General features: G+C 40.7%; 1 protein-coding gene and 2 non-coding genes across 3 annotated transcripts in view; 2 read left to right on the top strand and 1 right to left on the bottom strand.

Annotated features, from left to right (window-relative positions):
• Positions 1-4,610, bottom strand: part of Acaa2 (acetyl-CoA acyltransferase 2) — a 37,478-nt gene extending 32,868 nt beyond the window's left edge. The window contains exon 1 of the mRNA XM_010621694.3: positions 4,468-4,610. Within this exon, the coding sequence (XP_010619996.1) occupies positions 4,468-4,483 (16 nt within the window). The 5' untranslated portion in view covers positions 4,484-4,610. The remainder of the gene's footprint in view (positions 1-4,467) is intronic.
• A 499-nt stretch (positions 4,611-5,109) lies between these two features.
• On the top strand, positions 5,110-5,251 carry LOC117283792. Its single transcript, XR_004514832.1, has one exon.
• An 86-nt stretch (positions 5,252-5,337) lies between these two features.
• Positions 5,338-5,417, top strand: LOC117283790. Its single transcript, XR_004514830.1, has one exon.
• Positions 5,418-13,876: the final 8,459 nt, after the last annotated feature.

The following is a 13,876-nucleotide window of genomic DNA, read 5'->3' as shown; positions in this document are numbered from 1 at the left end:
TGTGGGAAGCCAGCCATGGCCCACTGGCTTTTTGAAAGACAACATTTGTTCCTTTTTAAGGGACTGCACGTGTTAAACTTGTTTTGACCCTGCACGGGAGAAACAAGGACAGCCAAAGATCTATAGGAGTCAGGTGTTGTTAACTCCATTTTGTTATGTTAAAGATCTGATGTTATCTATAGGAGCAGGTATTGAGGTTACTATGGTAATCCTAGCCCATAATAGTTCGGTCTTTTCCTTTAAAAGGCTGATGCCTGCCTGCAATAAATGTCGCCTTGATCAGACTCTTGTCTTGGCGTCCTTCCTTTCTCTCTGCTCCATCTCCACCCCGCTGCTCTTTCAGGTTTGAGGCACTGCGGGACAGTGCTCTGCGTCGGGACAGTGCTCTGCGTCGCCGGTTCGCGACACAAGATTGCCTTACATTCCTAGGCCGGGGATTGAACAAAGGTTGGGGCTATGGCACAATGGGAGGGGGTTAGAGCACTGTCTCCTAGGCCCTTTGTCATTTAGCATGGGCTTGTAATTCAGGTCTTACACTATATCTTGGCACATCGTGAAACTTCTAAAATCCAAAGGTGAAAAAATCTTAAATGCATCCTGAAAAAATGACATATTACAAACAGATCATTCAGCTATTCAAATGACCACTAATGACTGTTCAGAAATGTAGAAGTTACCAGGTATGATTAAAAAATATGGTGAATGTTTAAATTTTTAAAAATAGTAATTGCAGTGAGATACCTCGCCATTAATATACTTCAAAACATATCCCCCCGCCTTGCTCCTAACACCTTTCTCTCTCCAAGCACACTTACACTTTTTCCATCTCTTTGCCACTTTCTGAAGCAGTTCTGGAAGTCCTTTTTCATGGGTGTCTTTAGTTACCCCGTTGTGGCTGCCTCAATGTCTTGAACAGATTCAAAGTATTTTTCTTTCACGGTCATTTTCACTTTGGGGAAGAGCTAGAAGTCATACAATTCCAGATCTAATAAAAAAGGTAGATGAAGACACACCATATTTTTCTGTGTGTTTTTCTGTTGCAGCTGCATTTACTGTTTTTGTTGTTGTTGTTTTGTTGTTGCTGTTGTTCCTAGGGGTTGAACTCGGGTCCTTGTGCTTGCGAGGCAGATGGGGGTACCACTGAACTAAATACCTGGTCCTCCTGTATTTTTTATTATACCTCATAAAGACATAAAGACATAAAAGAGAACTTTTATAACTGCTTCAGAAAGTGGCAAGAACTGTGGGATCAGTGTGTTTGAAGTGAGGAAGAATGTCCTGAGGACATTAATGTCAATCTATCTTTTACTATAATACATTTTTTAAAAATTTAAACTTATTTTAACCATACTTCATAATTGTTTCTCCACAAAGTTCACAAGTTTCTCCCCCATATTTCATAATCCAAGAAAATATTTGAGAGAGGCAGTGTTAGTAGTGCTTATGATGAAATATCTACAAAAGAATATGTATGGAGAAATAACAAAAATAAGCACTTTCCCTTTCCTTTTATCACTGCTTTTTATCTCAATGTTTCCAGCCTTAACTGAATTAATACATCCATTTTGAGTGGAAAAAATGCTATTAAGTACACTTTAAAAATAATTTGGGATATGCAGATACAAAGATAACTTACAAAAAAAAAAGAATTGGGTTTGGGATCTAGCTGTGGTTCTGCTGTCTGTCTTACAAGCGCAAGGACCTGAGTTCTATCCCTGGTACCAAAAAACAAGCAAACAAATAAACAAAACAACAACAAAAAAGATAACTTACAAGTTGTTATTTCATAAAGTCATGTCATTATCATGCCAATGTTTATTGAATCTACTACCAAGTTTATGTGGCTTATTATTAAACAGTCTAAAATGCTACTGCTTGTTAACACAAAACTAAAATCTTGTTTACTAAAACTTTGTTTAAAAGGTTGTGAAAATTCAATTGCTAAAGATTTTTTTAAAAAACTTAAAATAGTGGACCAAGGATTTAGCTCAGTGGTGCTACCACTTGCCTCACAAGTGCAAGGTCCCGAGTCGATCCCTGGTACCAAAAAAACTTAAGTGAAGAGACATTAAGTCAGACCTGGCAAGATGTGCTGGTTTGACAGTGAGGGAAAACAGTAGTAGGAGAAAAACAAGAACTCTGCCTTCATTTCTAACAGTACTGCCCAGGTAAATATTCATTTTCCTAGAGTAACTACAGAAAACAACCACGATGCCAGGGATTTGGCTCAGTGGTTCTGCCACCTGCCTCACAAGAGCAAAGGCCCCTAGGTTTCTCCTGGTACCAAATAAATTAGTTAAAAAATAAAGAATAAAATAAAACAACCATTAAGGAAAACTGCTGTGGCATCCTTTTCTGCTTCCTCTGCTGCTTATCTTGAGGAGTTACAGGAACCTTCCCAGTAAATCTAATGAGCAGTGAACTTAATATTTGGTGAAATATTGGGTGAAAATCTCCCACTAAGCAGTGGGATGGATGCTAAGATAAATCTGGGGCATTGGCTCTTCTTGACTGAAATCTGATCAGCTAATGACAAGCTTTACCAATGTTAAGTATGTTCAAATGTGTCCTTTTCCTTAGCAGTAATCAGTCCTGTGCTCTGCTTTCTCACTACCAGTCAGTCCTGTAAGCACTTTGTATGAAATTTTAGAGAAACCTGCCTTGTCCTTATGTACATTTTTTTTTTTTTTTTTTACTACTTGTGATCGAACTTGGGACCTTGCACTTGTGAGGCAGGCGCAGCGCCACTGAGCTAAATCCCTGGTCCTGTAATGTATTCCAAGTAGTATACAACAATTACTTTTTGAAGCCCAAAGGCCTGATTTCCAGTCATACCCACTACCTACCTATGTTGTTACAAATGACCCACTTTAACTTTCTGGACATCAGTGTCCTTAACTATAAAATAGAGTAATGGGGGACAGATAAGACTACCACATCAAACATTGTTAGTAAAACATCACAAATTTATAAACTTCCTATTTCTTTTAATATAGGTGTTGGTGTACATTTTTTCCCTTTATTGGTTCACTATTTTCACGAGCCTGTATTACCAGAAAAAGGTAACAACTATTGTTAAAATAGTAAAGTGAGACATTAGTAAGAATATTATTTCTTTTTAAAGATAGCTCATTACAAAGGCAGCCTCTAAACCAACTGGGTTTAAAAATGTCAACGTGCTCCTTTATTAAGTAAATGTAATTAAGTTCTGAATTAGTAAGGGGACTGGTAAGTGAAACCTATATTGTAGAAAACTGGACACACGGCATTTTGCGACAAAATATATACTTTGCATTTGATTTGTTCACATGCAATTTTTGGCTCTTCTGATTTTCAAATTCCCTAACCAATGCCTACTTGACATCCTCCGGGCGGATGTTACACAGGCACAAAAACTTCGCCTAAAACTGAATCCTAGGGCTGGGGATTTAGCTCAGTGGTTCCAACGCCTGCCATCTGTCTTGCAAGCACAAAAGGCCCCGAATTCGATCCCGAGTACCAAAAAGATCTAAAATTGAATTCTAAATCTCCTTTCCAACTCTACCTCCCCTAGTTTTCCTCATTCTGTAAGTGGTAGCATCCGAAACTAGTTCCTCAAGCCAGAAACCTGTAATCATTCCTTCCGTTTCCTTCTCTTACTCACCATACCCAATCACTCTGTCACACAGTCAACACCATAATTTGCTGTTGCCCCGACCTCGGCAATAGATCCTTAAACGGCCTTTTTATTTTCCCAGAGCCTGCAGGAAATCAGGCCCAGTAGAAACCAGCCGTTGTCATTCCCCTGCTTTAAATATTTGTATTGCATTCCATGGCATTTACAATAAAACACCTTTTTCACAGAGCCCATGGGTCCTTATACCACCAAAATGTTCAGCTCTTAGATCCTGTGAAACCTTCCCGTCTGAGGGCTTTGATGCGTCCTAGTTGAATATTCTCCCATTGACTCTGATGGCTTGTTATGAAAATTAAAATTTACATCACTTTAAAAAAAAAAAGTCAATAACTCTAGAATCCCAGCACTGCCAGTCGTCGCTCAAACGAAAGTAAGATAGGCAGGTATTCAAACATGCTTTGGGCAGAAGTTCCCGGGGGCACCTTTTGAAGCATCAATCCCCCGCCCTCCCCAGAGGGTCGGGCTCCTCTGGCTACTCTGCCCCAGGCTACTCGAGCTTTGGGGGACGGCCCAGGAGTTGAGCTCGAAGCCATGGGTCACTACAACGCGAAGGAGCGACCTCCAAGGTCAGGACAAGCTAACCTTGGTCTCCACTCAGTCCCCTGAAACTTACACTGAGATCGTTGTCGCTGCACCTTACCAGAATTTTCCTTAACGCAAACGATCTCGAGGCTCCCCCACAGCCCAAGAGACTGAACTTCTCCCAAGGCCCCTGACTGTCCCGAGCCCGAAAGCCTAGGCCCGGCCTGGCGTGGGATCAGACCCGAGAGGCGAGGAGGGGCGGCGCTCACCTCTGAGCAGGGCCATAGTGGCAACTTGGGCCCGCGGCGAAGAACACTCGCTTTTTGCAAGTTCTAGAGGTCCAAAGGAGACCAGGGGCAGTCAAGCCTTAAAGTCGACCGCTTAGGCTCACCGCGATGCCACGCCCCTGCCCTTTCACCCACTTCCCTTGGCTCTTTGCTCGGCCCCGCCCCGCCCCGCCCCGCTGTGGGCGCCACGCGCCTTTTGGCCATCCCGTGGGAACCAAGGGTGCCACCATCTCCGGGGAGCAGGCCCGGGAAGACAGGCATTACAGTTTTTACAGACTTTGCAGCTATTTCCACAGTTTCCACATCTACAGATTTCCTTTGCCAACTAACCTTGATTTGCAAAACCCCCATCTCCCCCTCCCTCCCGCCCTTGGTCTTTGCTTGTCGCGTAAACAACTACTAGCGGTCGGGAGGCCAAATGCCCGGGAGGATCCGAGAGGTGAGGTGGGAGATCGCGCGCCGGGGCGGGACACCGTGCGGCGGGATTGGCTGCGCAGTCCTGCGGCTGCGCAGACTTCTGGGCGGAAGTCAAGGTAGATTAGCTGGAGGCTCGGCGGGATTCTGGGTAGCTGGGGAGGCTGGGAGCGGGAAGCGGGGAAGGCGAGTGTAGTAGGGGACAGGGCTCTCCAGTGTCCCCCGTGCAGCCCCCAGTGAGCCCGCGGTATTTTCCTTATATGATCAGGCCCCATTGTGGGCGGCGTTGCTTGCCTGGAGCCTGAGAGGATTATGAAACGTGTCAGGCTACGTGGGGCCAGGGGACCTGGTGCGGGAGAATTAGGGGTGAGGGACGAGCAGGTGAGGGTAGGCTAGGAGGAGGTTGAGGGAGGCCCCCGCCGCTGTAACGGTGAGCCCTGGCCCATGATGACTAGACCACTGCGCAATCTGAGTTCTGGGAACCAGGTGATGGAGTGTGTTGTAACAGACTGAGGCCGGGCAAGCCGGAGGCGGCCAAACCGGGTGTCTGGGGCTTGGTTGACTGCGTGAGGACAGGTTGTGGGAGGCTGTGATGTTTTCGCAGTTGTCAGCCACTGCCTGCCCGTGAATCTTGCTTTTCAAAGCGGTGAAGTGGATGCCTATTGAGGCCATACTCAAGTGAAATAAATAGGACACGCAGGTGTAAATACTGAATAGTTTTCTGGTGTGAAAAACAAAGTGTAAATAAGATTTAAATTGTATAATTGATAATGTGAAATAGAAAAGGGCTAAAAATGTAGGGGAAGTAGGAGGGGTAGCGGAAAGGAAATAAGGGAAAAGAAAAAATATGAGAAAAAGAAAAAAATGGAAGCAAAGTTTTTGTAAATAGGGGAGGGTGGAGGGGATGAAGGGAGGACAGGGGTATGGGGAAGAAATGAGAACCAAGATCTGTCATGTAAGGGTACAAGATCCCAATGATGAATGTAACTGTACTGTTTTCCTATAAAGTACCAATAAATTCAATGGAAAAAAAAAACCCTCTCGTGGCACTTTTGTAATGTTGGCTTAAAATTACCTATTGAGAAAACATTTCAATGCAAGTGTATAGAATATTAGAATGGCTTGTTCAGTAAACACGTGTACATTTGCTGTTTCACATCAATCCCTCTGTTCTTCAAGCTAACCATCTTTATTTTTTAAAATACGATATTATACTTAAACCCACAAATACTTCAACTCACATTAGAGTTGAATATTTACAGTTCTTTTCTTTTTTATTTTTTCGGTACTGGGGATCGAACTCGGATCATTCTGCTTGCGAGGCAGGCGGTGGCACCACTGAGCTAAATCCCTGGCCCTATTTATAGTTCTTCTAAAGACAAAATTTCTGTGCAGTCATATGTACAAATCTTGTTAGATGAACTTTACAAATACATGCATTTTTTAAAAACTTTACTTTTTTATTTAATGAAAACGTAAAACTATATATTACATATATATAATATATATACTCTTGGTACACACTTCTCTATTCAATTTGCCTTTTGTCCACCACATATTTAAGAGAAGGTATCACGATTTTCTATTCTACAAATCCCCATCAGGCACTTTCAGATTTACGGTTTGCTCTATTTAGAAATGTCCCTAATGTGTGGGTCCTAAATGCACTGAGTGAAAAGTTAACATTTTGTTTTGTTTTGGTTTTTGTTTTCGGTTTTTTGAGACAGGGTCTCACTATGTAGCTGAGACTCATCTGGAACTCACTATGTAGCCCAGGCTGGTCTTGGCTCACAGCGATTCTCCTGGATCAGCCTCCTGAGTGCTGGGATTACAGGTGTGCACCACGACGCCCGGCTTAGCATGTTAAAACATAAATACGTGGAAGGATATTTACATAGTCTCAGTGTCAAAAGAATAATTTTCAATGGAGAAATTTGCGGATATTAAGTAAATTATCAAGCTGAAGGTCACCAGTAATAGGACAAACTCAGGGGCATTCCTGAACTGAAGACAAACCTTACTGATGTAGGATTTCTCCCAAAAATGTCTGACCTGAATCTAATCAAAGTAAGACAAACTCAAATTGAGGGACATTCTGCAAAATAACTGACGTGAGCAATTCAAAAATAATGTGCTAAACAAAAAAGTCTAGGAACGGTATGATTAAAGGAGAGTAGAGATGTAACAATTAAATGTAATGTGGAATCATTAACTGAAACCTGAATTCAGAAAAACAAGGACAATGCAATTTGGGGAAATGCAAATATAATTTGTATATGGGATAGTAACACTGAAATTAATTTTCCTGATAATGATAATTATACTGTAGTTGTGTAGGAGACTGTCCTTTGTTCTTAGGAGATACACACTAAAAACTTAGGAGAATTATGATGTCTGCATCTAACTCTCAAATGCCTCAGAAAAATAAATGGACAAAGACAAAAAGCAAATGTGGTGAAATATTACCAATTGGGGAATCTAAATGAAGAGTATATGGCTATTGTTTTATTTTTCACCACTTGTCTATAGGTTTTTATAACACCTTCAGAATAAAAAAATGTGAGGGAAACTTTAGAAAGCTACAAACTTACTTGAAACACAGTATTCTCTAAAGTATTTAGTCATTTTCATGTTTACATAACTAAGCAGGTGGACATTGTACAATGCTCAGTATGTCTATCAAAATTAATTGGCTGAGGATTTAGCTCAGTGGTGCTGCTGCCTGCCTTACAAGCTCAAGGTCCCAAGTTCGATCCTCGGTACCAAAAAAAAAAAAAAAAAAAAAATCACAAGTTTTTACCTTGGGGCCGGGTGGCACACACCTGTATTCCTGGCACTGGGGAGGCTGACGCAGGAGGATCGCTGTGAGTTCGAGACCAGCCTGGACTACATAGTGAGTTCCAGGTCAGTCTCAACTCCATAGTGAGACCCTGTCTCAAAACAAACAAATAAAAAATTTTTTACCTTGGACATGGAAATTCTCATGAGATATAAAATTATTTGTTCTAAGACATTTAGCTTTCACCATTTTTAGAAATGCAGTATTATTTCTTTCTGTATGTTTTTTTGGAAGGAGGGGGTGTTAGCATAAGATTGGAAATTAGCAAATCTATTGTCAAATACATAAATTCTAGTGTTAACATTTTATCAGAATTTCAGCACTATCTAGCCTCAATCTTATCTCCTACATTTTCTGGATAATTTTTCTGTGCTTAAACAGTTTTCCCTGCCTTTTTGTAACATTCATAATTGATGGCAGCTTACCCAACAGTGGCTGTAGAAATCTCAGTGAGGGAAAACACGGAAAGCTGGTGAAGTCAGTAGGGACTAGAACAATTTTTAAAAAATGAGTATATGAATCTGAAAGAGTAACAATAGTAATGTATGCTCACTGTTACTCTAACAGCTTTGGTGAGAAGTTCACTTTTTGTTCATTGAAAAGCAATTATTAGCTTGAGTGTGGTTTGTCCTTGTAACAATTACCTACACTTAAGAAAGTTCAAGTTGCCGAACAAGGTAAAAGAAAGAAAATGTACACAAAATAATATAGACACTCATTTGCTGAATTCCCTCATTTTAAGTTTTACTATAAGTCTTGGTGAGTTCCATTTGACTGAAGACATTGAACTGTGTTGAACTGAAAGCTATTTGTTTCTCTTCTTGTTTGGAAGTTATTTGCAATGTCTTACCCTTAACAAGCCGTAGTTAGAATTTTAATTAGTCATGTAACTTCAAATCCCAATACCTCCTTGCATCTGTTTACTCTGTAAAATACTGATGTTGGTGGAAGATGACAACATTGCATCTTCAGCTAAACACCTCTGTAAACATACCTACAGTTGGACAAATTGGGCTGCTCATTGTCCTTGCAACAAATATGTACTCTTCATGGGAAGCTGCACAGTGAGGGCATAATTTAGGGGCCTGGGGCTTCTCAATAAAAGGGTGCTAGGATGTGGTCTTTGGAGAGGGTCCAAAGGATCCAAAAAAGCAAGGATTCACCCTCACTTGGGTGCTGTCTATATGCAGTCATTGGTCAGAGAAATGCACCGGCAATGTTGTCATAACATCATTTGGCAGTATGGTACTACAGGAACATTATGTGTAGTCTGTCTGCTGATGGGATACTGAAACTTACCTAGAAAGAGGGCAGATTGGAGCCAGGTTAAAGCCACAATTGGTGAAGAAGCCCCAGTCCCTCGCAGTAGCTGGGAGAGAGAGGTTGTTTAGTAATCCATGGTTTACATAGCAATTGTTATTTCATCTGTGCCAAAATTACAAAATGGTTATTTCACCTCACTTCATCAGTTAAAGGGTGTCTGATGCTGGTGCTTGTAAGATTATTTATATGCAAAAGAACAACGTGGCCTAGCAGGATATACCAGGGCCACTTCTAATACCTCCAGGCCTACCTCCAGTGTCGGACTGGTTTCTGGATGTTTGGCCGCTTTTCTTTTTCGGCTGTTACTAGGTAAGTTCATCTCGTTTGGGATTTGGTACTTCTGCCATAGTTTTCCTGATGAGTTGTTAAAGACTGGACTAGACTGAGTATGAACAGGAGATGGAAGCTGGGGCTTCACACATGCTAAGTACTTGCTCTACTGCTGAATCACACCTCTAGTCCGTGGTGAACATTGTATTTCAGTAGTGGATCCTAATGAAGGGTGTGGTGTTTAAGAGGACCGCCTCTGGAGAAGTGCTGTTTGATAAATTTGGGAGGGGCTGGTTACAGGCCTCTGATGTGTGCTTCTTGTTAGGAAACCGTATCCTCATGTTTCCATACAGATGTTCAGTTTCTGGGCTCTCTCCCCATAAATGGCACATTGTCATTATTTCCCCACAAAATACTCCCTCTGCGCGGATCTCATCCTTCTTTCCACTCGCTAAAGCTGTTCTGGAAATCTTTTTGGCTTTAGTTGTGATGTTGTGGCTGCCTTCACATCCTGAAAAGACTCAAAATGTTTTTTCATGGTCCTTTTCACTTTGGGTAAGAGCCAGAAGTCACACAGTACCAGATATGGTGAATAAGGGTAGATGAGGATACACTAATATTTTTGTGAGGCTACGTTTCTGTTGGATGACACTTGGCAGCAGCACTCACTGTTTTTTATCACACATCATAAAGACATTGCAGAGGACTTCCAGAGCTGCTAGAGAAAGTGGCAAGGATGATGGATATAATTGAAGTGAGGGAGACTAGTGACAATGTTTTTTTTCTTTCTTGGTACTGGGGATTGAACTTGGGACCTTGTGCTTGCAAGGCAGATGTGGTGCCACTGAGCTAAATCCCCCTCCCCCCCGACAATGTGTCTTTTACCATAAGAATTTTAAAAATTTGAAGATTCACTATGTATTGTGATCACAGCTTGTGGTTACTAGAGTTTCATGGTATCTTGATATCTCTTAGGGAAAAATCTTCCCATTTTCTCAACGAGGGTTCTCCTCTTCTGTGTGCTTTTTCCACATGCATTTGAGAATGAGCTTGTCAGTTTCCACAAAAAATGGCACTGAGATCGTGATTTTAATCTACAGGGGACAACTGACATGCTATTGGAGGTGTGGAGTCTATCTGGGTACATGGTTTATTTCTCCACTTTATGTTGTTCATGTTGTTCAGTTTTTCTAAGTTCCTCCACACAGCTCTTGTGAACACTTCCCCACTGCTTTTTTAATGCCATCTTTACCATATGCTATGTTATGTGATTTGGTCTGCTTCTGGGCTGTGTGTGTTGTGTTTCATTGATCTGCTAGTCTTTTCCTATGCTCAAACTATCTTAAATTCTGTATCTTCAGAGAAATTGTTCAGTAATTCTTGTTATTTTGTATGGAAATTTCTGCCCGAATCTCAATTTTCATAACATCATGCACTGGGAGTATTAGACCAGTTTCTACCATCACCAAGGCCTCGCTCCAGTGTCAGACCGGCTCTTGAATGTTGTCTTGGTTTAAACAATCATAATGTATGTTTGAATATCGGCCCTAGAAAGGAGTCTTTCAAAGCATCTCCATGATGAATGTAATCATTATTACACTGCAAAAATGTATTAACAAAATAAAAAATACACTTTAGTCAATGTGTAGCTGCAGTTTTAATTTTTAGATTTGGCACACCACTTTATTCAAAAGTATTTCCACAAATTTTTATCCACAGCTGAATATCATAGCGACTATTACAAGCATTTTTCTATAAACAAAGGTGTGTGTAGTTTACAGATTTGTCCAAAATGGAAAAATATTTTTATCAGAATTATTTATTCTGTAATGGTATATTTACCCCTGAATGTTTTAAATTTCTTTGAGGCAGTCCTTCATCTAAAAATCACTTGATGGCAAAACATTATACACAGATCTGGATTATTCTGTCACATTAAAAAGTGACTTAATTTCATCTGATTGATTCCCTTTATTAGAACTAGATTTTTTTTTGTTTTTGGTGTTTTGAGACAGGATCTCACTTATGTAGTTGTGACTGACCTGGAACTCACTCTGTAGCCCAGGCTGGTCTCGAACTCACAGCAATCCTCCTGCCTCAGCCTCCTGAGTGCTGGGATTATAGGCATGCGCCACCACACCTGGCCTAGAACTAGATTTTTTAAAGGAAAAACAATCTTTAGTATCCAATGATTTTTTAAACCCTATCCTATGCTTGCCATTAGCATCAACCTGTAATTTGCTACACTTCCTAAATTCTCTAATTATGGCACCGGTGTGTACAAAAGTGAAATTATTTGGCTCATGCAAGAGATTAATTTTAGAAACTGACTGCAAATATTGTGAGGAGAAATGAAAGGGTCCTGCCTCATGCTGTCACAGTTTAGTAACTATATAGTCATGTAGGCATTACACAAGTGCTTCAATTTAAGATGCTCTTGCTGCTTTTATAATGAGGTCAAGGGTTTGAAAATTTAATTTATACAAAGGAAATGGACTCTAATTCATTTGGTACTATAATCTTAATGTATTGAGGCTCTAAGTAAATATTTGATGGATCGATGGTAGAACTTTTCCCTACATTTTCTAAGCTCCTAGCTTCTTTTATGTTTTTTACAAAAGCCTTAAAATTTATATTGAGAAAAATCAAGGAAAGCAACTCATCTTAATATGCTCCATGGAAAGGGGGCAGGGAGTGAGAGTCTACCTTTGAGTTTTATCTACTTCCCAGGTATCCCACAGGTACCACCACTCTAATCACAAGTCCCCTCATACAGGGAGAATCCATGCAGGTGTATGCTTGTCATCTTCAGTGACAACTAATTCACGTGTACATACACCCGCGACTATAGGTAAACAGGTCACATGTAATGCTTAAGTTGATCGATAAATATTTGATGCTTAAGTAATCTTTAAAATGCTTCTGTTAAAATCAAAAGTCCGCCATGTTACACTAAGCAGTCAAATTCTTCTGACAATGTATTTCAAAGAAACAATAAATCAGTTATCTCAGTAACTGCTAAAGGCACATAGTGAGAAGTGTTGAAGTAAATTTTTAAATATTAAAAAACATTTAGTGCAGAGTTCAAACCTTGTGTTAAATTAAGCTGCTAGTGATTTCATAAAATTGGGAAGAGTTTGAGTTAAAGTGACATGAAAATGACAGGGAATTAAAATGCTGGCAAAAGATTATTAAAGTTTCCTAAAGATACTTCTTTCAGCCTCCATGTTAAAGAGGACAGATCTAAGCAAAATGTAACCAATTACTGCATTTATTTACTCATCTATGAATTAAGAATAGTTCCAGTGAAATACCTTGAAGAAATCTAAATCTGCTGTTTCTTCGGCTAAATAGAAGACTAGCCCCCTTCCCTTGCCCCATTTACTCTAATAGCCTTTGGTATCTGTGACAACCATGACAGCAGAGTAGCAAGCCAGAGAGACAGAGGGAATGATGATGTAAGACAGTATAAAAGCATGGTAAGCCATTGTATTTGTGGAGTCACTGCTTGTCAAAACTGCTTGTCACTCCAATAGCAAGGCATTTTTGGTTAACCTGAAGGTTAAGGACAGTCTTTGCATGACAGGCTCAGTTTCAAACTAAAGTGCATCAAAGAGCAAAGGATATTTCATAAACAGCTTTAACAGGACGAGGTAGTCACAAACTCAGCTGATTTCAACTGGCTTTCCAAAGTCAGCATGTGCGTTGAAAGGTGTGTGTCACGGATGGCGGTGATGGTGTAGCTGTAACTGAGACGGAAGGGAAGGCAGTGCGCTGTGAGACACCCAAGAGAAGCCGGGATATTTAATGTGGACACAGAAGAGATGACGCCGATGACGACTTATTCGTACATGACTGTCAGCAGGAGCTGGGCCTTGTTCTGACTGCGGCAGGTGGGAGAGTGACCAAGGACACTGATCTGTACCGGTATAGGACGTTACTTTTCAGGCCTGTGTCCCAGGAGCTCTCTAGGTTGGGTGGCTGAGTACAAGAAGGCAGCTGTAGTGGTGGTGTTGGTGGCGGGTTTGTTTTACTTCCAATGTATGAAGAAATCATATCTTCTTGATATAATATGGAGGCTGTTCTTGACTGATTTGCAAACCATCTCATCCCATTATAGGAGCAGTATGTTATTATTAAATACAGGAAACACAGAAAAAAGTTGGTGGGAAAGTATGTAGGATTTTCCACTGCACGATTGTTTTTGAACAGTCGTAAAAACCTTTAAGAAGAGCAGCCACGGCCGAGTGTGGTGGCACACGCCTGTAGTCCTAGCATGTGGGAGGCTGAGGCAGGATTACTGTGAGTTCGAGACCAGCCTGAGCTATATAGTGAATTCCAGGTCAGTCTCAACTACATAGTGAGACCCTGTCTCAAAACAAACAAACAAACAAACAAAAAACCAAAACAAAAGAGCAGCCAGTAAACATCTAAGCCTATTATTATTGAATCATCTTTTAAAAATATTTTACAATGGAGATATATGAAAAGGGGAAGTTAGCCTAGGCTATTTTATTCTCTCAAAAAAAAAAAAAAAAAAAAAAA

The sequence above is a fragment of the Fukomys damarensis genome, unplaced genomic scaffold, assembly GCF_012274545.1.
Source record: "Fukomys damarensis isolate Sample0158 unplaced genomic scaffold, DMR_v1.0_HiC HiC_scaffold_30, whole genome shotgun sequence".
Classification (NCBI taxonomy): domain Eukaryota; kingdom Metazoa; phylum Chordata; class Mammalia; order Rodentia; family Bathyergidae; genus Fukomys; species Fukomys damarensis.
The sequence above is the reverse complement of the archived record's forward strand: the minus strand, read 5'-3'. Positions and strand labels throughout refer to the sequence as shown.